The 24755-nt window shown below is 38.7% G+C and overlaps 1 protein-coding gene across 1 annotated transcript in view; it reads left to right on the top strand.

Moving 5' to 3' along the window:
• LOC149312710 (tyrosine-protein kinase Tec-like) overlaps positions 1–24497 on the top strand; it is a 79475-nt gene extending 54978 nt beyond the window's left edge. The window contains exons 5-20 of the mRNA XM_089527219.1: positions 858–962; positions 2054–2135; positions 3138–3266; positions 6553–6593; positions 7998–8173; positions 8444–8509; positions 9441–9495; positions 9861–9940; positions 11641–11768; positions 13694–13762; positions 15191–15362; positions 16087–16303; positions 19265–19329; positions 20277–20395; positions 21552–21709; positions 23058–24497. Coding sequence (XP_089383345.1) covers positions 858–962; positions 2054–2135; positions 3138–3266; positions 6553–6593; positions 7998–8173; positions 8444–8509; positions 9441–9495; positions 9861–9940; positions 11641–11768; positions 13694–13762; positions 15191–15362; positions 16087–16303; positions 19265–19329; positions 20277–20395; positions 21552–21709; positions 23058–23132 — 1737 coding nt within the window. The 3' untranslated portion in view covers positions 23133–24497. The remainder of the gene's footprint in view (positions 1–857; positions 963–2053; positions 2136–3137; positions 3267–6552; positions 6594–7997; positions 8174–8443; positions 8510–9440; positions 9496–9860; positions 9941–11640; positions 11769–13693; positions 13763–15190; positions 15363–16086; positions 16304–19264; positions 19330–20276; positions 20396–21551; positions 21710–23057) is intronic.
• Positions 24498–24755: the final 258 nt, after the last annotated feature.

Genomic DNA, 24755 nt, shown 5'->3' with positions numbered 1-24755 from the left:
GAGGCTTCTTCCAGCACAGGCTTCCAGCATATGCTGAAAGCCACGTAAGCCACATCCATGTATAATGTATTTTGAGGGGAAATATGGACTGCGCAGAGTGAATAGAAAATAAGTACACATTTATTGCACAGGAATTGTCCAGAAAGTCTTTGTTCAGCATATTGTTTTTCATTGCCTCACCTGAGAGGTGTGTTAACACATGCACCAGCAATTTTTATTGTCCTCTTTTTTGTTATCTCCTAAAGGTGACTCCCTACTTCATTAAATGACATGACTGCTGAGGAACAGTTGTGTGAATGTCATTTTTTGAGCATTTCTTTTTACCATTTAGATTCAGATTTCAGCAAATCCCCTTGTGGGGTACAGTGGTGACACAGAAAAAATTAATGTATGTGGATGTGCAGACCTGTTCCTCTTGCTGTAGATGAATCATAATAATTTCATTGAAAGGAGTGGTTTCTAAGAACACGCCTAGTAATGAAAATTGTGGGAATGGGGAAATACTTTTATACAATCAGAAGAGAAATAAAGCCCATGTGGTTTCCCCTCTGTTCTCCTGTACTGCTCAACCTTGTCTAGGTTTTTTTTTTTGTTGCTTTGTTGAAGTCTGTCTTTAGAATTGTATAGTGCTGTTCTTAGTAGCTGACAGAAAGTGTAGTTCATTTGTGCACCACCGTCAAGAATCTGTCAAAACCATTGTGAAAAGCCCTAGAGTTCTGCAAGCTTCAGTTGAACAAAGGGGCCCTCTTCTGGCAAAGTTGATAAAGGATTATATTTCGTTATATCTTTTATTCCAATTTGTAGGTGAATTTCATGCATTCTAAAATGTCTCTTAACAACTTTTTATCATGTTGCAGAAAAAATACAGAAAAGGATCAGTTGACATTTCAAAAATCAAATGTGTTGAAATTGTGAAAAATGATGGTGCTGTCATTCCATGTCAAAATAAATATCCATTTCAGGTAAGTTTCCGTGAACATTGCTTCACATACAACGCATAGGAGTTTATCAGACAAGGGAAATTGGAAGTATAATCCAATGGCAATCCGAACGCAATCATGGGGTTTCACGTTATTGCGTAATGACTACTACATGCAAATTCAGGCAATGGTATGCTATTTTCAGGCAATGGGAAGCCAGTTCGAACGCAGTTCGCATTCACATAAATTCACTGAACTAGCGAATTCACGTGAATGTGTTCTGGCCCCACTTTCTTTTTATTCAAAATTAAGAGAAATTCCTCACATGTGATAAACTCCATAGCTCCAACACAAGTCTTAGTTATAAAATCTGATTCATAGAATTTCAACAGACACCCAAGTGTTCTTGCTTGCATTTAAAATATCCAGCTAACTTTCTAGGCATAGTGTAGTTCCATGCCATTTTGAAGAAGAGCAAATCTGTGTTTTTCATTTTACCATGCACCAAATGTATTTTTATTTAGAAATACACTCGGTCCTTCTTATACACAGATTTTTTATACATAGATTCAAGTATACACGGTTTGAAAATATTCAAAAAAAGTATAAATTTCAAATATCAAACCTTGATTTTCCACTTTTTATAAGGGACACCATTTTGCTATGTCATTATATTTATTGGGACTTGAGCATCCACGGATTTTGTTATACACGGGGGATCTTGGAACCAAGCCCCAGCATATAACAAGGGTCCACTGTACTTCCAACTAGTTCCAGTACTGACCTGTGGCCAAAGTCAATGCACCCCTGTACTCCCTTCTTAAACATTTGCAAGATTTTTTTCATGCAGTTTTTTTTTGTTTATTATTAATTAGCAATGATTAATTAATTAATTAGAAAGCTGTACACTACAAATGAGAAAGTTTCAGCTGACCTCTGCCTCTCTCAGCTTAGCCTTCTTGGGCAAGTGGACAAACCACACACCAACAGAACCTTCCTTCTGCCAGAACTGTTGGCCCTCATCCAGTCCCTTTACTGATCCCAATTTAGTGTTTATGGAAAAGATAATAATGGTGTAATAGCTGCATAGCCATTTCTATAATCACTTTTATCTTTTATCTTTTTCTTTTTAGGTTGTTTACGATAATAGCACACTTTATATTTTTGCTCCCACTGCATACAGCAGGGATCAGTGGGTATGGAATTTGAAAGAAGGTAATTGCATCTATTCATGATACTTATATTTGAGTCTAGTCTACTATATGTGCAGTGATTCTAATCTAAAAAGCTAGGAACTTTTCCATGTATACATACTAAAGAATCCTACTTTTTTTTAAAGCAAGAGAGTCTGGGAGTTATAGTCCAAAATTGATCTTTTTCCAAATTCTCTAAGTTGAATCCATTTTTAAGACTTTGCAATCATTGTACATTACTAAGTCCCTGATATATATATATATATATATATATATATATATATATGTATATGTGTGTGTGGTTCTTTTCAATGAAATCATTGGTTTTTGTTTACATCCTGGAATATTCCCAAACAAGCACCAAAGTTTATGTATGACCTGTATATCTTTAGTGATATGATTAAATGTCAGGAACAGTGTAGGTGATTAGTTTGAGGTCTCTGTTGTTTTTGTAGCAGTTCAAGTATAGATTTGCCAGCCGCTTTTACCAATCCTTTGGATATCACATGTTGTAGATAACCCCTTTCTCTTAGTTATTTGGATAGCAGGTTGTCTCCTTACTGTTTCCTGCTTTACGATGTACTTTTTAGTACTCTTTTTATTAAGAGAATTTTAAACACTTTATTAACAAGCAATTTCCCAAATTTGTTAGAAGAACTCTGATACTAACTTTGGAATGAAATCAGAATACATTTCTGCTAGAGGCTGGATAATAGTTTTAGGTTTGTGACTATTTAACATCCACACTGTGTTTATATTCTCTGGTTTCAATAATATGATTGGCAAAAAACCCCAAAAAAACAAAAAACATTATACACACTTATTCCAAGACCCAAACTCCCCAAAACATGTTATTTTTCCTTAAATTGTTTGACTCTGGGCAATTTGTAAATAACTCCAGGCTGCATAAGTGTTTTGTATTTCGTTGTTGTCACTGATATTTATGTTATAATTTTTAATTATTACTAGTACAGTAGTTTGGAATGGTCTTAATTTACAGAAATCTGTTGTTGTTTTTTGGTAGAAATTAAAAATAATAATAACATAATGGTAAAGTACCACCCTAAATTCTGGACAGATGGAATCTATCAGTGTTGCAGACAGACAGAAAAATTAGCACCCGGCTGTGAAAAATATAACCTCTTTGAAAACGGTAAGTGCTTGTGTTTCATAAGAGGGATGGGTGAATTTGTAAGTTTCACTCTCTTGAATTCAAGGCATTCTTTATGTAGAATTTTCAAGAATTCAGAATTGGGGAAATTTTTATAGCAAACAAATTTCTCAATCACTTGTGCTCACTAAGTTCAACAGCTGCAGCTATTCCAGGAAGAATCAGATTGTACTGTTCCTCCCCACCTGTGTCATACACGGGTGCGCCTTATGCTGATTTCAGAATACGTTGAAAGTCGCACCGGAAAAAGCCCTCGTGCACCCCAGAAGAAGTAATGGGGCCGTGCCACACCATGCCGCAGGCACGAGCCCCATTATTTCTAATGGGGCTCCAGCATACACTGGATTTTCCTTATGCAGTGGGGTCCGGAATGGCTCCCCCGTGTAAGGGAAGGGCCCACTGTAGCTGTTAAATATGAATGACCTGTTTGGGGTGGCAACTCTAATACAACAGTGCCACAAACAGTGCTTACTAGTGGTATCCATGTTAGTAGGACAGTGAATCCACTCTGGGGTTTAATCTGAAATTTGAAGGAGCCATCTAAGGTACTAAACACTACCCTCATAATAGGTTCTGCAAATTTTGAGAATTTCTTTTTAAAAACCCCAGTCAGATTATTTTCACCCATCCTTCTTATTAAAGTTTGTTTTCATTTGCCCCTTCTATTTTGACTAAGGTGCAAAAAACACAGGCAAAAAAGAGCGGCTTCCGGATGCTTTGGGAGCGTAGCATGTAGATGACGCATGTCCCCAGATTGGCTGGAAGCAGCTCCAAGGCCATCTAAACTGGCTTGAAGCTGCTGAAAAAAGGAGTGAAGAAAAAACTCTCCTTGCTGGTGGCCCATTTGGGACCTTGGTGGCAGGCTGCTTTCATAGCAGCCTGTGTGATTGCCATGGTCCCTAGCAGATTGGTGGCTAATTGGAGCTGGAGCAGCCAGAGGACACTGCAAGCCACCAGTCTGCATGAGGCCTCAGACTTCTTTACAAGTATGAAACCAGTGTGGTTGCTGCCATTTCCATGGAGTCTGATTATCTTTAAAGTCTCTGGACTGCATAATGCCCTTGTGAAATTAACTTAACAGCTGATCATACTTAGACACTGATTGGACAGTCTGCACATTACATAGGAGAAAAAGGTTGTGCAACTATGGTTAAGCAGTCAACAACATATCCTTAATCTTCTTGTGATCTTTCAAAAATGTTAGTAGATTTTTTAATTTTCTTTTTGTCCATAATTTAATGCCTTCACTTACAACTATCTACATGTACATATTGAAGACAAAAAGATGTAATAACAACAGAAAATTTATAATGAATAAATCAGCTGAAAAATAGACAGCCAGGGAACTGCTGGCAACCTGTCTTGTCATTAATTTGTAGCTTTGGTCTGTGTTTAGTTAATTGTGTTGTTGACAGTGGGTGGCATCGCTTGTCTGGTTTTTCCCTCCCAACAAAGTGAAAAATAATTCAGAATATTTTTCCTCTGGTTTGTGGGAAGCAAACTAGAAATGAGAAGCTGCCCAGTTCCAAACAACACAAAAAGCCAACTACAGTCAAAGTTCCATGGCTTGTTAAGCAGTGGGAGCCGCTTAGCAGCATGTATCAGTATAGTGTTTGATCATGACAATCCTTGGTTTGTTATGTCATGGGAATGCATGCACCAACTAATAATGTAATGCATTAAATAAAATATGCTCATATCACATAAAATTGATCATATTCAGAATGCAGACATTTATTTTTAAAAACGTAATTCATTGTTTTACTCATTATGTTATTAAATAATTTGATTTTGTTATTTACTGGAAATTAACTCATACTGCTGCTCACTGGAATTTTGCAGCCTTTTTAAAATTGATAAGAGAATGGCATAAAAATGGAACATTCCATTCGTTGGCGGGATACAAACCGCCGCTTTGCGGCGGTCTGCCGCCGCCGCCAGTTAGTCTGCGGGGGAGCCGGAGCCTCCACACGGCGCGGCTCCCGTGCAGACTGAAAAAGAACCTCCAAAATGGAGCTTCTTCTTGAGTCGCGTTTGCGACGTAGCGAGGCGCCAGGGGCGCACTCGCTACGTCACAACGCCCGCGACGCGTACGGACGCTCAGCGTCTGATACGTCAAGATGGCGGCGCCCATGTAGAAGGGGCGCCGCCATCTTGTACGTATTGAATACGTACTAGGGTTAGGGGGGTGCGGAAGCACCGCCCCTTCCTAACCCTAGTACGTATCCTATACGTACTAAATGGCGGTATGTATCCTGCCAAAATGTCTCTAAAATGCCTAAAAATTACACTTTAGAGAAAGTATCTGGAAAATGTTACTCCTTATACCAAAAAAGCTCCACCTTGTCACTGTTCCCAATCATGACATTACTTTTAAAGTTTAACTTTGTTCCACTCATGTTCTTCCCTGCTAAAGGCCCAAGATCCTGTCTGATCTTGGAAGCTAAGCAGAGTCAGCCCTGGTTAGTACTTGGAAGACTGCCAACAAATACCGGGTGCTGTAAGTTGTATTTCAAAGGAACGAACTGGAAAAAAAAAACAGTTCTAAATATTCATTGCCTAAGGAAACCCTATAAAAACATTCATGGTGTTGCCATAAACTGATAAGTGACTTGAAGCCACAGAAACACACATACACACATAACTACATTACTTGTGATTTGTTATTTCCAGGCTGTAAAAATATTGGACAGCTGATAGTATTACTACTGTATATACTCATATATAAGTCTAGAAATTTAGGTCAGAAAATTGACCAAAAACCCTGCGTCGACATAGCCATGAGTTAATGTAAGTACTGTACCTTAACTCTTATTTAAAGAAGGAACCATCTCCTGGGGAAAAGCAAGAGTATAATCTGTCCTGGAAGCACTGACCCTCTCTACTCTCTCATCCATCCAGCTTTAAGAGTGAGCACAAAGAGTTATGTCTGCTGTAATTTTGTAAGTTCTTTGACATTGTTTTGCTTTGCTTCATCCTTTAGATCATTTGCTATATGCCCCTAAGTTTTACCCTCGACCTATCCACTGGTCATAGCAAAATCCATAAATTTGGCCCCAAAACTTGCCCTGGACTTATACATGAGGTCGATTTATAGTCGAGTATATACGGTAATTGAATTTTTAATAAATTATAATATTACTAAAAAGGCAAGTACATATTTATCACTTGCAGCAAAGAATGCAACAAAACAAAACATTTTAAAAGTGTATTAAACACATAGTAACTATAAATGTAAAGACTGCTGTTTTTTAAATTGTTTCTTTAGGTATAAAGACATTGCCTGTGCAAATGCCAGATAAAAATAAGGTAAGAGAAATATTCAAAACACTGAAAAACTGGAGTTGATGGCATTTATATCCAACTAAATCCTATTGTAATTACCATTCAGTACTGCTAAAAACTGTGATATATTTGTCTTGTTAAAGAAAAAACTCTCACATTTAGTCTAATGTGCAATGGATCAAGGTTATACAACTTTTTACAACTACAGTGCGCCCACATCTTACGTGGGCACAGCATACGCTGAAAGCCACGCCAGAAGAAGCCCCTGTGTTCCCAACTAAAGTAGACCCACCAAATCATGGGAAATTTTTGAGTCTGCAGTTACGTAAATCCCATTAATCCATTTGCAGTTCAAAAGTATGTAAAAGTGCAAATAGATAAATAGATACCACATTGATGGGAAGGTAAACAGCATTCTGGACAGTAATGCTGGCAACATGACCACTGGAGCTGTCGTTGGACGATGCTGGTTCTTTGGTTTAGTAACCGAGATGAGCACCGCCTCCTACAGTCTGTTAAACTAGACATTTATTTATTTAGAGTATTTATACCCTGCTCTTCAGCCACAAAGGGTTTCAGAGTGGCTTAATTTTTTTTTTTAATTAGACAGTTCCCTGCCCTCAGGCTTACAATATAAAAAAGACATGACACAAAAGAATAAGGGAATGGTAGTAGGGAAGGGATCAAGTTCCTTGGTCTGTCTCTCCCTCTGGGGCCATGGCCATGGCAGATGGGCTGGAGGGAGGGCTCTTCATCTTACTTTGGGCTAGGCCCGATGGAGCTGGACTGCCTCTCTCCCTCTGAAGCTGGATGATGTTGGATGAGTTGGAAGAAGGGATTCATATCACCGGGAAACTTTTTACCTTTAGATGGGACTGCCAATTGGATTTAGACTGTTGTTTCTCATAATTAAGTATCTTGTGCATTAAACTGTTTTTAATTACTTCTGTTGTCAGGTGATTTCAATGTCAATGTTCTTGACGAAAAACATTATTTCACTTAGCTTCATTCAAAATCTAATCTATAAATTAATCATGTCAAGATATGATACACGGTGGCTTGGTGGTTAAGACACTGATTGTGACGATTGCTAGGTCAGCAGTTTGAGACCCAAGCACCGCATGATGGAGTGAGCTCCCACCACTAGTCCCAGCTTCTTGCGACCTAGCAGTTCGAAAGCATGTAAAAGTGCAAGTAGATAAATATGTACCACTTTAGTGGTAAGGTGACAGTTTTCTGTGCATTCATGCTGGCCATATGACCACAGGATGTCTTTGACAATGCTGGCTCCTCAGCATAGTAACGGAGATTACCACCATTAGTTACTTTACGTGTCAGGATATGTAATAATTAATTTGATTTAATATCTTTATTAGAACTTTTCATTAAATAATAATAATAATAATATATTATAATATCTTCTTTCAGAGAAGACCTCCACCCCCGATTCCTCCAGAAGAGGAGGAAGAAGAGGAAGAAATAGTAATAGCTATGTATGACTTTCAGCCCACGGAACCTCATGATTTGAGACTAGAAAGAGGTGAAGAATATACTATAATTGAAAAAAATGACATTCATTGGTGGAAAGCAAGAGACAAATATGGGTAAGGAAATACTGTCTCAGTTTTTTAGTACTGAGAAAAATTCTTTGTGTGGTGCAGGGAATCTTGAAGCCACGATTGCTCCATTTTAGCAGGTCTGTCCCCTCCTATGGTGATAAGTCTGTTGAAGGTTGTATATTATTTTGAATGTGCTATATAGGTTAGATAGGTGACTCTGAAATTTTATGAAATATTTTTAAGAAACCTTATTACCAAGGCTTTTTTATTTTATGATTTCTCTATACCTTGTAATTTTCTTTTTGTCATATATAGAAGCAAAGGATATATTCCAAGCAACTATGTAACAGGAAAGAAGTCCAATAATCTAGACCAATATGAGTAAGTAAAATTTGCACATACTGTAATACATGTGAACAAATACTTCTTACAGGTTTTGAGAACTGCATGAGAAAGTAATTGACTAAATCTAGTGACCTATGACATCAATCTCTTGAGATGTACTTACTTTTGCTTCTTATAAGGAAACCTTTAAGAACTTCTCCTGATCACATCCCAGACTTCCTGGATTTTTCCAGAAGGCTGGAGAATTTGAACAAATTTTTAACATACCTGTCTGCTCTTTTCAAAACCTTCATTAACAGAGGATGACAAATGGATAAGAGCTTTCATTTACAAATTATAGCCATAGAAGCCGATGAACATAGTGAGACCTTTCATATTTATACATAGAATCAATATAGTAGCATTGCTACATTACATCAGAAAATTGGATGTTTGCCCATGTGTGTATACAGTACATCACAGGGGAACAGAATCAATCCAAAATTTCCTGTGGCTTTGTGTAAACATAATACTGTCAGTCGTTTAATTACACCTTAGAGGCTGGAAGTAAGTTTGTGGTCTTGTCTATTCCCTCCTATTCTTTCCTCCTCTAGCCAAAATCCCTTTTCATCTTTAGTTTTTATCTTAACAGTGCTTTAGTGTTACATCTGTATTATTGATTATCAATGAAGAGTTCCCTCTTAATTAGAGACTATAAATATTTTGGAAATTCTCATGAACAAGCTAACTAGCACTAAATGTTACCAGTAGAAATATAAAACTCTAAGCCAACAGTAAAGTAAGAACACAAATTAACTCACAGTGAAAAGAAATAATGGAAAAGGACTCCACGGTCCACTCCTAATATCTTTACCATGAAATGAGATCCGCAGCTTTTTGTCTGGACACTGTGGGCTTTTTGAGACTGTAGCGTGCAAGAGTAATAACCAAAGTATTACACATTTTAATATTTTTGTTTCCTCTGTAGGTGGTACTGTAGAAATCTGAACAGGAGTAAAGCAGAACAGCTCCTCAGAAATGAGGTGAGCCTTTGTATTGTATTGTTTCTAAGGGAGTCAGCATTTGAGTGTTGGACTAGGAATCTGGGAGACCAGGATCCTGCTCAGCCATGGAAACCCACTGAGTGACCCTGGGCAAGTCACACTCTCTCAGATGAGGGCAATAGCAAACCTCATTTGAATAAACCTTGAGAAAACCCTATGATAAGTTCACCATATGTCAAAGTTCACTTGAAAGCATATAACAACAACTGTTCTAACTGCAATACAGAACAGAACTGTTAAAAGGTGTCCTTAAGAATTTCATGTTTCTTAATAAACATGACTCATACATATAGTAAAAATAATGAAGTAGTTTGGTAACAACAGCTTTTTCCCTTTCATTTTAGGATAAAGAAGGTGGCTTTATGGTGAGGGACTCCAGTCAGCCAGGTTTATATACAGTATCTCTTTATGCAAAATTTGGAGGGTAAGTCATGCAACCTCTTACTATATTCTCTTTTTGTTTCTTTTAAATATACAGATATTCAGATTTTAAAGGAAATACTTTGTGTTTTATTAAACCTTTGTGGCTGAGTAAAATGAAATAGGTACTTCCACGATCCATTTATGCAAGCAGGTAACTGGATCAACTGAATTAAAGAAAGTGACATTTTGAGACTGTATAAACCTAATAAGACATTCGCTTCTGAAGAAAGTGGATTGATATCCATGAAAGCTGAAATAACCAGTAGGTGCTGCAGAATTCCTTCATTCTCTCCCCATCCCACCTTTTCCATTTTAAAATAAACTGACTTAAGACTCAGTTTCTTAAATCCCCTGCACATATAAACAGCTTCTCAGCAAAAACCACTTTGCCTTTTTCTTATTAATATGAACTTCAATCTCATTCATCTCTCAGATGCCAAAATTCCCCTTCTTTTTTGCCACATGGCTGCACTTAAAACACTTCTGTTCAGCAGCACCTGGGTTCCACTGGTATTTCTTGTGGTGAAAACAGAAACTGTAAAGGGAGAACACACTCATCACTAAATGATTAGTGGACAAATCTTAACCCTCTGCTGTGCCCTCTTTGCTTTTACAGCAGAAGTAGTTTCTGTGGAAGATGCCAAGAAAACCTTCAATTGTTTTGTAAAGTGGAAATTATTTGGGCAGGTTCTTGCTCACAGAAAATAACAATTAAGACCTACTGCAGAGGTGGCAAGCTTTCCATGATCATTATAAACAGAATAGATTAGAGTGATTATTGTTTTATGGCAATTCACATCAGTAAACAATGCAAGGAAAATAATGTTCCTAATTAACTCAGTATTGATTTCCATACATCTGAAAACATTATACAGTTTGGAGTCCAGACTATTTGAAGGACTGTTTTTCCTTTTATGAGCCCAAGTTATAATATCTTCTGGAAATGCCTTCTCTTTGTCCAGCACCACCGCCATATGAGGCTCATTTAGTGGGAACAAAGCAAAGGGCTTTCTCAGTGGCTGCTTCTGACTTTGGAACTCACTCCTTACTGAAGCCAAGATGATGTTGTTGTTGTTATACTATTTATGTATATCCCACCTTCTTCCCGGTATAGGGAATCAAGGGGGCTAACAAAATTTAAAACAGTCTAAGTTAAAACAATATGGAACATTAAAAATACACAGTTTAAAAAAGAATTAAACAATTTCAAAAGATTAAAAACATTAAATTGTTAAAATTTAAAACTCTTTTTTTTTAAAAAAAACAAACCCTTCTTATATAACCATATACAGCACCCATGTCAGTGTGCAAAAGCCCAGCGGCATAAAAATGTTTTTATCTGCTGCTGAAAAGAAAGCAGGAATGGAAGTTAAAAGATTTTTTGCCACCACACTTTTAGAAACTGACTTCACTTGGCTTTCAGTTCTGTCTGGTGTTTTTTTTTTTAGATTTGTATGTAGTCTTTTAATGAAGTTTAACTTTGTATATTGTAAAATTGTTTTTCAAATAACTTTTATATTTATACTTTGATTCAACGTTTTGCATATATTATTATCATATAGTTTTGATGATGGTCATGGTTGTGGTGGTGATGGCGATGATGATAATAATTTGTTACTAAGATAGTACCACTTTCTTCAGTTTAAATTAAAAAATACTGTACAATATTTTAAATGTTTCATTGTTGTTGTTTATTTTTAGAGAAGGGTTATCTGGTATAAGACACTATCATATAAAGGAAACACCACAAAAACAGTACTACCTAGCAGAAAAACACCTCTTCAACTCCATTCCTGAATTAATTGAGTATCACAAACACAATGCTGCAGGTATATGAATCTGTGTTTCTATCATTTGAATGAGTGCTGCTTTAAGAATTAGATTCATAACATAGGAGAAAAGAACCTTTTTCAGGGGTGAAGCAGACAACCCAAAAGGACTGTGCCAGGACTGCGCCAGCGCCATTTGTGATGGGACCACAGCAACTGCACACACCCAGTCCCAATCTGGGCTGCCGCCATAGTACTGAACTGGGCTGCTGAAAGGTTGCTCTTTTTTGGCCTGGTTCTTCCAGATTGGGGCAGCTACTGGCCATGTTTAGGGCATGGGGCGCCTAAATGCAATGCCCCCAACATGGCCTGATGGCAGTCCTTTTGACCCATCTGTTTGAGGCCTTAATGATACCTGGAGACTCTGGACCCGAAAAGACAGGCCAAAATAAAGCTGCTTTGGGTCACTTTGGAGGTATGCTGTTTAAATGCTGCATGCCAAAGCCATGCTCCAGTCTTAAGGACTGGAGCATAGTTTTGGTGTAGCTTCTGGCCTCGTAAGATGCATGTGTCATTTAAACAGCATACCTCCAAAGTGACCCAAAGCAGCTTTATTTGGGCCTATCTGTTCAGGCCCTCTGTCTCCTTTCTGACAGCAACTAGTACAGGATGCTTTAGCCAAAATGTAATAGCGTTAAAAAAAAACCAAGTGTCTGAATTTCCACTACATTGAAAGGTAGGAATTATGTTTAAATTATGATTTAGAGGAGCCGATGGCACAGTAGTTAAATGCTGGTACTGCAGCCACAAGTGTTGTGAGTTTGATCCCGGCGCTCCAAGGTTGACTCAGCCTGCCATCCTTTCGTAGGCTGGTAAAATGAGTACCCAGCTTATTGACTTACAGATTGTAAACCGCTTAGAGTACTGAGTTCACTATTAAGTGGTATAGAAATATAAATGCTTATTGCTTATTATTACTTATAATGTAAATTTATTATGATGTAGGGTATTTTCTTACCCTTCAATGAAAAACAGATGCAGCTTCAGCTGAACTGGGCCATCCTACTGTCGGCCAGAGTATTTGAATTCTTTTTTACCAAAAAGAGTGGCCAAGGACATTTTTTGGTTCAGCATTGATTGGGACAAAATGTATCTTCATGGCAACATTTTGGGGAACTATTTTTGTGTCAGCTGGTTTTGGGGGAGGGCTTTTTGTGCCATCTTTTTTTTAATGTACATGGCAAGCAGGTGAAATTCTGGGTCCCATTAGTACTCTTCACTTGCTGTCAGATCTATTCATGTTTCTAGTAGTAACACCCCAGACCACATTATTTGCAATTAATACCCATTGATTTCAGTGAATCTCACTTAGAGATTGAGGTCCTGTCTCTTATTTCAGCAGGTCTTACGTCCAAATAAAGATAGTTATGATTGTAACCTCAGGTTAAGTTCTTCTTTATGCTGGAGGATGAAGGCTGCTGCTTTCTCCAGCTGAGCAATGCAAGTTGAATGGCTCACAGGTGCACCCCTTGGCAAATTAGTGGCTTGGGGAGAGTGGAGCAGCACCATCCAGCTTGAGGGTGTGCAGCTGAGGAAAGGAACAGCCTTCACCATTCCAGTTCTCCAACATACTTGCTCAAGGTCCAAGAGGGCAAAAGCTGCTCCTATGCTTGACTACATAATGCAAGCCAAATGACTTCTGGACACATACCCATGGCTACTCAGTGATCAAGAGGACAGAACTGCACCTTAATGCCTTCTGACTGCCATTGTAAAGAAAAGTTTTGTGTGAGGAAATGCTGGGTGCCACCTTACATTCCTGATAAAAAAAGAGAATTCTGTGTGTGCTTAAAAGTATTTGACATAGTGTAAAACATGCTCAGTCATGCAACAGGATGATTAGTTCTAAACAACAGAAAAGTTTGACTGTCCTTCTTAATTTCTGATGTTGACTATTATCAATATCAATTTTCTATGAATTTCAGGTCTTGTGACAAGGTTACGATACCCAGTCACCCCAAAGACAAAACCAACCACAGCAGGATTCAGCTATGGTAATTTGCATGTCATTAAAAACTACATGCTTCATTATTTTTCTGGGGGAAAATAGATTCTGTAAATCTACAAAAATGAGGACTAATTAGACTTGAAAAGGCAGCTATGAAAGAACGAGATAAGATCATCAAGTGCAAAGGCATACAGATATACCTCAGTTAATGAAGTAGATGTATTCCTGGACGTTACTTCTTGAACAGAACCTTTGGTATCAGAGATAGAAAGAACATGGAAAGAATAGGAATAGGTTCCTACACCACAAAAGGGAAGAGCAGTTTAACACATTTCAGCAAATCCTTTATTCAAAACTAGCATTATGTACATGTGAGATTAAAGGTAAATTTTGCATAAGTGAACAAAAACATTTTGAATCAGAGACTACTTGAAAACTTTTTTCATAATGCATCTTGGGATGATTTTTTTCCTGTCAAAAACCGCCACTTTTCTTATGATTTCCATTTTGGTGGCGAAATACATAGATCTATGCTTTTTCAACATGGCAGGATAGCTGGTGAGGCAGATTCATCTGCTTTCTCCTTTTCTTTCTGTTTGCTTTTCATACATGGTCAGTAAGTGATTCTGGAGGTGACTGTTTATCTTGCCTGTTGTGTGTAAGCACACACAGCTACAGTAGGATTGCCTAGGGTAGAACACCATTCTTTCCTGGGTAAAGCTTTATTGCATTATTTACTGGAGACACAATGCAGCAACCCAACACACTGAAAGTTTGCCTTTCTTCAGCTCTCCTTCACCATCCTTCCAATGCCAATGCCTATAAACCTCCAGTTAGGCAGAAAACAAAAAAAGGTGTGTGGGGGTGAGTAGGTTGACCTGGGCTCCCATTAAAATACTTTGCAAAAGGGATCTTCTTTGTCAGAAGCTTTGTTAACTAAGCTATGTCTGTGCCATCAAATTTCTGATTTTTATGTATGTTTGTGAAAGCTGGACAGTAAAGAAAGCTGACAGGAAGAGAATAAACTCATGTGAAATGTGATGCTGGATGAGGGTTCTATGGATACCATGACCTGCCAAAAAGACAAACGAATGAGTCTTAGATCAAATCAAGCCTGAATTCTCATGAGAAGCCAAATGGCTAAATTGGGATACAGATGTGGGATGAGGTGCTGTGTATGAGGATTAACCTAGTATGGAAGTGTCATTATTTGGAGACAAAGGAGCTGCCTGTAGGCAAGATGTCAGGGGCAGGATGGATATTGTCAAAATCCCTTTTGGCAGGAAGGTTTTGAGAACAGGAAGTGGAAATCCTCACATGGATCCAAAAATACAGTGGTTATGAGAGCTCAGTGTGCTGTGGGCTGATGAGATTTCTTTAAAAGGAATGAGAAAGCTGTTTAGTGTCTTCTCACTTTTATCTTGGGGATCTAGAGCATCCTGTACTTTCTGAAGTACATTTTTTGTCCTTATAGAGAAATGGGAAATCAATCCAGCAGAGCTCACCTTTATGAGAGAACTGGGCTGTGGTCTTTTTGGAGTGGTGCGTCTTGGCAAATGGAGAGCACAGTACAAAGTGGCCATCAAAGCAATACGAGAAGGTGCAATGTATGAAGAGGACTTTATAGAAGAAGCTAAAGTGATGATGTAAATAACTAGTTTTAAATGCCTTAAGCAGTGTGTCCCTCATGTATTTCAAGAAATGCTTACTCTCTGAGATTTTGGAGGAGGCTGTGCTCTGACTCCATTGGATGATAAATACAAAATCAGATGTAGCATGCAGGAATACATGAATATTCATTCATGGCTCCAGCTGCTACTGAGTGAAAACCTTTTAACTTTACAACACTTATGAAGTTATTTGGACTACATTTTGTGATTCTTTTTTTCTACTACATTTTACACTTCTTTACACTTTCACTAATATGATACATATGTTTAGGTTTCTTTTTATTTATATTACAATGCGCCTGCGTCATATGTGGGCGTGTCATACATGGCTTTAAGCTTATGCTGAAGTCACGCACCAGAAGAGGCAATGACACATGCGTTTGTGGCATGCGCACCGCCTCACACTGCGTGCACAAGCCCCATTGTTTTCAGTGGGGCTCGAGCATACACAGTATTTCCCTTATGCGGGGGGGGGGGGGGAGGCAGTCTGGAATGGATCCCCTGCATAAGTGAAGGGCCCACTGTATATCAAAGCCATGAGTATAGAAGCAAATTAGTTCACAAATTCTCTGCAGCACCTTCTGTGCCTCTCACATTTCTATTAAATACTTTCTGTGTAAAGTTAGTTCAACCCATGCAGACTATGCTTATATAGTAATATCTAAACCTCAAGTAATGTGTGTATGTAAATTCCTTCCAGGAAGCTAACTCATCCAAAGTTAGTCCAGCTATATGGTGTTTGTACTCAGCAGAGACCTATTTACATCGTGACAGAGTTCATGGAGCATGGCTGCCTTCTGAATTACCTTAGGCAAAGGCGTGGACACTTTAGCAAAGACAACCTGCTGACAATGTGCCAGGATGTATGTGAAGGAATGGAATACCTAGAGGGAAATAGCTTTATTCATAGAGATCTGGTAAATACAATTATTACATTTCTACAGCGATTCTATATTTTATATAATATACCGTGTATTTTAAAATATAATACGTATTTAACGTGATTTGATTCATGCACAAAACATAATTGATAAAGAACTGGTGTTCAGATTCCTCTTTTAGATTGTTCATAATTGTCTCTTATGCAACTCAGGTGAATGAAGGCCATGGAAGGCAGGATCCCTCCATCTCCTAATATTGTTGTAGTAGGAAAAATTTAAGCATTTTCTTTACCATGCATAAACAACTGTATTTGCCAGAATTCTCACTTCTGCACAAATATAAAGCCCTAGCCTCTTTAGTGTGTGGTCACCCTACATCTACCCCAAACTGTCACATCTATATAAACAGCATGATACAATCTCCACTTTTTTAACAGTTCCCAATAAACTTGATGTTATTTAGATTCTTCATTAAACATTTGCTTTATGTTGGAAAGCTTCCCAAATTCCTGCCTGGGAATCATATATGAGAATTCAGTGGTTACTGTTAAAAACCACTTTGAACAAAGGGGAGAGTTGAAATTAATTTTTTTGGTAAGGTATTGTGACTTACGACCGAAACAGGCAGCCCTTTATACGCCGCATGTCCTGAAGCTGCTCTAACCGTTTACACATGGGCGGCTTCAAAGTACTCTGGTGGCTTCCCGATGTGGCAGGGTGGGAAAAGCCGGCCAAAAACGAGCGGCTCTCTTTGGCTGGGTTGAAGGCAGATTGGGGCCATGGCGTGTGGTTGCTGCGGCCCCATTCCGTCTTCGGAAGGGGCAGCTTCAAGATGTCCCTTCAGGGCTGTCTGTTTTGGCCCTAGGACTCCATCCACACTGCAGAAATAATCCAGTTTGACACTACTTTAATTGCCATGGTTCCTTGCTATTGAATTATGGGAATTGTAGTATTGTGAGACATTCAGACCTCTTTGTCAGAGAACAACAAACTAGAAGTCCCAGGATTCCATAGTTTTTAGCCATGGCAGTTAAAGCGGTGTCTAACTGGATTATTTCTGCAGTGCTGATGCAGCCCCAGAGGTAATTCATAGGGGACATACTTAATCTTTTTCTGATATGGAAGTAGTAGAGATCTACAAATTGGGGAGCAATATGAAAATGAGACACTGAAGTCACCCACCAGCACTTGGACTGAGTGCACAGTTCTAAAACATTCTTAAAACACATAATCACTACATATACATTATGACAGGACAAAACCATATTGCAAACTCCTGACACATACAGAAATGCAAATTCAAGAAACAAAGGAATTCCTCACATAGGAAACTTTATAACAGTAAAGTTATAAACCATGCAGTTATTTCCTTTCTGAATCCTCTTGTTACACTGTTAAAGCCTTGTCTAGTAGACTAAAATTTCAAAAGTTAAAATATACATGCAGAAGCAGTTCAAGACACTGAATTATTTTATAGCAGTACTGCTAAAAAAATAACAGTTGCTAAGCAAAATACATTGTCAGATTGTGTGATCCTTTGGGCTCACTTCCTGAAAGGATGAAGGAAAAACAGAATACTCTTCTCTCCCTCCCTCCCTTCTTTCCACCTCTATACTTACAGTATATTTACCTACCCACTTACATGGCCTCTTAATGTCCATAATGTGGGCCCTGGTCAATAACAGCTTATAAATAATAATAATAAAAACTTTATTAATATACTGCCTTTCCTGTAGATCAAAGCGGTTCACAACATAGTAAGCATGTGACACATGTCACAGTACAAACAATAAAATGGCTCAGTAATCACAATTTCATACAATCTCCTAAAAACCTGAACCATATGCAAATCCTTAAAACCATCTATTGGGGCGGGGGGAATCCTTAATCTAAACAGAACCGGGAGGATATGCTACTTGAAAGAGATGAGTTTTTAATGCCTTCTTAAAGGCTTCAAATGTAGAACAGAGTCGGATTTTTTTCTGGGAGTGTGTTCCAGAGGGTAGAGGCAGTTGCCTTATAAGCCCTCCGGTGAGTTGCTGCTAGTTTTACCTTGGGGCAATCAAGTAAAAATTTCCCCGTTGTTCTGAGGGTGCGGGGCAGATTATGTAGGGAGAGGCGCTCCCTCAAGTAACTCGGGCCCAAGCCATGTAGGGCTTTATAGGTAACGACCAACACTTTATATTGCGCCCGGAAGCTGATAGGTAGCCAGTGGAGAGATTTTAATATAGGTGTTATGTGGTCTGATCTCGGAGTACCTGTGATCAATCTGGCTGCTGCATTCTGAACTAGCTGTAGCTTCCGAACCTTATGCCATAGGACCATATCATACTAGCCGAATCCTGGGCAGAAACAGGATTTAAAAGTGGGGAAAAACGCAAATGTGGGATGTTTTTCAGATGACTTTTTTTCCAAACAGCAGTAACGTGAAAATAAAGCGAATGGAAAGTTGATAGAAACAACACTTTTTTACTTTAAAATCCCGTTTCTGTGCAGGATTCGTCTAGTGTGATAAGGCTCATAGAAACAGTACAGTCCTTCACATGTCAGTTCAGAGGTTAGTGTTTAATGAGGCTTACCTACAGAAAAGTGTGTATATCATTGCCACATAAATTTGTTAGCTGCCACAGAATTCTTTATCATTCTTGTTACAGGGTCTGTCCTCTGAAAAAGCCCATCTGAACCTTAATCTGCCCATAATTATACCCAAAATATGTATAACACTAGAAGCAGCTGCTTGATTTATATCAGGATGGGCAACAGGTGGCCTTCCAGATGTTGCTGGACTCCAGCCCTCATTACAACCTGGTGAATGCAGTCAATGATACAAGAGGAGGGAGATACAAACCAGCAATACCTGGGAGGTCACAGGTTGCAAACTTGTTTCCATTGTGTTAGCGCCACTCCTTCCTGGGTGCAGTCATCTGCACTTATGATGCACACGTTCATACCTGAATGCATCCTCATTGTTAATTGTATGATGCTTATGTTTTTCAGGCTGCTAGGAACTGCTTAGTGAATGAGTCAGGAGTGGTGAAAGTGTCTGACTTTGGAATGACCAGGTACTGATCAGTATTATACCCTTCTTCCTCATGGGGTTAAATTTCTTTCAAACATTGCACTGGCATATTTGAAATGTTCCACTGTAAGTTACTGTGGAGGAAGGGCAAAGCCACATTTGTATCTAAAGCAGACCTGAAACACATGTGGGCAATCAAAATAAATCCTGGTAGACCATTTCTTTATCAGTTATAGATGGGGGCTCCCAAGATGGGGGCCCCATAAACCTCCTGCTCCAACAGCTCACTTCAGACTGCAAAACATCAGGAAGCTGGTTGTCAAATATCTGGGAAGCCTCCTAATCCATACCTGCTGGACTGCATTTACAATGGGGCTCTTCCAGATGCAGAGCTCCTAACACTACAGAATTTACATCTTTTCCTCCCAGAAAAGAGGGAAAGGAGAAAGCAGTAGTGGAAAAACAGAGGAAGGCAGAGGAAATCTTCATCAGATGCATCTCCCCCACCCCACCCTGCCCCTATAATATTCTGTAAATAAGGCAAGGTGTTAGTCTTGCTTAGAAATATGCTTCCATGGGTCAAAATTTCCAAGTGGTGTTTGTGAAGTTGACAAGTAGCCACTAGGTGGTGATTTAAACTGATACAGGACGTATATGTATACACTTTTAATAGCTTCTTCTTGTGTGGGTACCTTAAAAATAGAATTTATGCCATAAAACAAAATACACTAGAATTACAGAAATATAAAATCACAAGAGAAACATTAAGTGCACAAGGACAACAAGCTGAACACCCTAAAATTATAATTTAAGGTGGAATTTATAACTCTGATTATCATAGCATTTATTTTTCAATATAAATGTATTCACCTAGCCATCACATAATCGCCATAGCTACTATTAGCTGTTGAAAGGGGTACACACTCTATATTTGAGTGTTTTACTACTGCTGATTTTAGACTACAAAGATCACAATGCCTTCCCTTTTAGGTATGTGCTTGATGACCAGTACACAAGCTCTTCGGGTGCTAAGTTTCCTGTGAAATGGTGTCCCCCAGAGGTTTTTAATTATAGTCGATTCAGCAGCAAGTCAGATGTCTGGTCTTTTGGTAAGATGATGTTGAATTCCCCCCTCCTTTTTCTTTTGTTTTTAAACATGGAGAGATCATTATTCCCCCAGATTCAGTGGTACGTAATTTTCAATCTATTCAGAAACTGAGCTGAAACAGGAATGATTTTAAGGTATAATGAAACAAAACTTTATGATTTCTTAATAGGAATTAAAACATGATCAGTGACTGGATTAAGTCAAACAAAGGACTTTGTGACAAAGCCCAGATTAGTTTCCATACATCAGTTATTATTAAAGTGGAATTTAAAAATAAAAATTCAAAAATGTGAATGTCCCTTTGGCTGGCCTTGTTTTTCCAATGTTAATTCTGAAATTGTCTGAGAAGAATTAGGACTAGCAGGTCTTAAGGACAGTGGCTGGAATCCTGCATTTGAGATATGTATGCATAGTCACTGTAGTTACAGTGCTGTGCAGTGAATCCCAGCACACCCACCTCCCTCCTCCTAATTTACAGGGAAGCAGTCACTGCAGTTGATGGAGGCTTGTTCTCCTGTTGTTCAGGAAGTAGCTGACTGCGATTTCCACCCCACCCACCCCATGAGTGATCTCTGGTGCAATTGGCAGAAGCAGGGTCCCATTACAATTCCCCCATATGCTGCAGATTACTCATGCAAGAGGGAGTGGAAACATTAATCAGCTGTTTCCCAGTGGGCCCATGTTTATTGCAAGCTGCTACTGCTCAGTAAGTGGGCACCGAGGGACTTTAATGGTCCCCATATAGGCCCTAATTTAGGGGCTGCATAGGAATTATAAATACATAACATTCACAAGTGGAAACAGACAAAATGACACAGCTTTAGGTCACGTTGGGGATATGCTGTTTATATGACTCATACCCCAAATATGGCCAGAAGCCACACCAAGGCCACATAGTTTTCAAAGGTGGCCTGGTTCAGGACTTCGGGACTGGGCATGTGCAGTTGCCATGGTCCTGGTGTGAATGGCACCAGCACTGTCTGTTTTGGGTCTAAGTCACATATTTGTAATTGTCACAGAGGATCATGGCAATTAAGTAGCTTACTGGTATTCAGTTCCTATCAACACAAGTGCCATTCCAGAATATAAATCTCATATGGTCTATTTCAGATTATCTTCAAGCTAATCAGCCTCATTTGTTTCTCTTCCTTTTCCAGGAGTTCTCATGTGGGAGGTGTTTACTGAAGGCAAAATGCCTTTTGAGACAAATACAAACTATGAAGTAGTGACTATGATTGGCCAGGGATACCGCCTGTTTCGGCCAAAGTTAGCTTCTACAGGTGTTTATGATGTGATGATGATATGCTGGCATGAGGTATGTCACTATACACATTGAACATCTCCATGCGATGCTTCCTAAATTTTAGTGTAACTATGACAGCTGCATTGGGAATTAGCAAATGGTGTGTGTGTGTGTGTGGTTTGCCAAGGTATCACACACTCAGTAGTGCTAGATTAATATAAATCTGTCTTCACAGTTGTCATTCAGTGACTGAGGCATAGAAGCAATGAGAGAAAACAAATATTGCTGCAAAATATGGGGAGACAGATAAGCATGCCATATTGGCTAAGGAACAAACTAGACAGAAGCATGTGAGAAACTTAGTTGAGATTCAGAAGTGGATGTGGGGTAATTTTAGAATTGTAAGAATGAGTAAACCTCACTCATAGGATCATGGATAACAAAAGTATCATAAAAAATGGTAAGTGGATGAAATGCTTAGTTTTTGGCAAACCTGTAGCATCAAGATAATTTTTCAAAGAAGTAGTCATCTTAGTCTCTTGCTTTCTCAACTAGATGAAGGGGAGAGAAAAAAAGTTGCTGTATCTTTTAGACTGTTTTTTATTTTAGCATGGGCTTTCCTGGATATAAACCCACAATCCACGAAAGCTCTTTTGAAAACAAAAATCAGATAGTTTTAAAGGTGCTGCCATTTTTTTTAATCACTCTCCCTTCCTCCTTTTTATATAGCATCAAGCAATGACTTGACCTAAAATACAGTGGGCCCTTGATATCCACTAGGGTTTGGTTACAGAATGGATCCCCAAGTCCTATTAAATGCAGTGGCATAGTAAAATGATGCCCCTTATATAAAAGGCCAAAATTAAGGTTTGCTTTTTGGAATTTATATTTGTTCTGAATATTTTTAAGCCATGGATGGTTGAATCTGTGGAAGGCTGACTGTACATCAGCTGTGTATGAAGAAAAAACTTCTAAGAAATTAGATGGAATTTGTTTCACGAGAGTCATGAAAAACAAAATGAGCAAACAAAGACCTTCTGTCACTGTTGTTAGAGCCTCCTGTTGCTTTTATACCCGAGTCTCCCTTCCATGGAGGCTGTGTGAGCTGTGTGATATGAAATCATGACCAGCAGTCATGACAGAAATTATTTGACTTCATACCCAAGGCATCTGTCCCTTCTCTTTTGATGTTTCCTTCTCTCTACACAAAGTTGAATCCGAGTCTCTTAAATTTATAAAGTGAAAAATAGTTGTATTTCCCTGCCCACAATTATTCATAGTATTTTGAGCAGTAAAGCAGATTAATAGAATCCTCTACATACTCCATCCATTAGTTTTTGCTTCCTGTTTTATGGCTTCAGCAAAACAGTATTAATGGGAGTTTAAGAACTGGTAGTTAACACATTCTGTTCATTTCTAGAAACCGGAGGGCCGTCCTACATTTCATGAGCTGCTGCAAATGATTGATGCTTTAGCAGAGGATACTTCTTCCTGAGAAGGCATGACAGAAGCACAGAGGTTACCAGTGAAGGGACAGCTGTTATGCTTTTACTAAAAAGCCTGGTCAGAGATGAGGTCTAGAAGGACTACATTGTAAAGGCAACAGTACATTCTCTTTCCTTACTCAAACAAAGCAAGAGTTTTACTGAGAAACCCCCAGTTTGCTCAGGTTTTTAAGCAACAACGTCTGAGAAGTGGACACCAGTGCTGAGGTGGAAAATGTGCATCTGAAGCTGGAGGAAGAGGCAGGGTTAGATCCACCCTTTGAACTCTAAGTCGCAAAACACTGACTGAACTATGAACAGATGATTTCTCCTTTCCATCAATAACTGTTTCCATTCAGATTCTGAAGAACATAATTAAGCATCTGTCTGGAGCCATTAGTTACCACAGTAATGTTTCAGAGGTCTTCCTGAAAACCTTGTTAGTCACAGTATCTGTTCACAGCTATAAATATTGCTGCTAGTTCATGGGTTTGATGTTATTTCTGATGCTTTCAAAGGTGGGAGGGGGCACTACAGCATCTATCAACCATGGACTTGGAGCTCTTCCATCACATTGTAACAACTGTGCTTTTCCTTTGCTATTGCAAACTATCCCTGGCAAATTTCATAGTGGAGACTGGCAAACCTTAAGTCACTTATGTTATTTCATACACTAGCAACAGTGTACCCTTAGTGAAGATGCATGTAGTCCAAGCAGTGACAGAACAGTATGCCAGGAAGACTATCCCAGTCCATGAAATCCAGGAGGTTGATGGGTTGTGGGCCAGTTACAACTCTTAAGCCAAACCTACCTCACAGGGCTATTGAAAGGATCCAGGCAGAAAGGAGAAGGTAGAGTAAAAATAAAGTGTTGTTCCAAGGGACTGGAAGCTGCTGTAACTCACCTTAAGTACACAGTCTAGGATATTGTTAAATAAAGCTTAAGGTGGACTTGTAAACACAGCATTCATAATTAATAAATTATAATATAATCTACATAGTGTAAATATATAAACTGCACATATGTATTTATATCAAGAGGAAATTTATTCTTTGCTAGCAGATTGGAAAGCATAATTCATTGAACTGTTATACGTTGCACATACAGGCCAGAATCTTATTGTTTTGCTCCAACTACAGTAAACCCACTGAATCGGTTATTGAATGGTGATTCATCACACATAGATGGGCCTGTTCTGGTCGGAACTAGCAATAGGATTCAGGCCTCAGTTTGACAACACCTGCAGCAGAAAGAGAACAAACCTACTTGTCTTTGCTATAAATTGGGAAATTCTTGGGTCAGTTTGTTGTTCTACCTCTGCAGCTGATAATGTTCTATATAGCTTTAATAATGAAATATTATGCAATAAAATGTGTTCAACAAATACATGGTTTTTAAAATCCTGATAAAGGCTGCTGTCTCGTTTTATTTTCAACTTACTGATGGTGACATAATGAAGTCATAGCTCCTCCTCTTAGGATTTTCCCAAAAGACTTTGCTGTTAATGACTACTGTACTAGGCAAAAACTGTTCTTATAAGAGATTGATCATCTGCTGGTACATCAGTCGCCTAGGCTACCTTATATGCAACGGGAGAACAGCCTCAAATGATCAAACCTGTCCTCACACTTTA

Source organism: Sceloporus occidentalis, unplaced genomic scaffold, assembly GCF_023333645.1.
Source record: "Sceloporus occidentalis isolate IW3139 unplaced genomic scaffold, rSceOcc1.0.p SCAF_5, whole genome shotgun sequence".
NCBI lineage: Eukaryota > Metazoa > Chordata > Lepidosauria > Squamata > Phrynosomatidae > Sceloporus > Sceloporus occidentalis.
The sequence above is the reverse complement of the archived record's forward strand: the minus strand, read 5'-3'. Positions and strand labels throughout refer to the sequence as shown.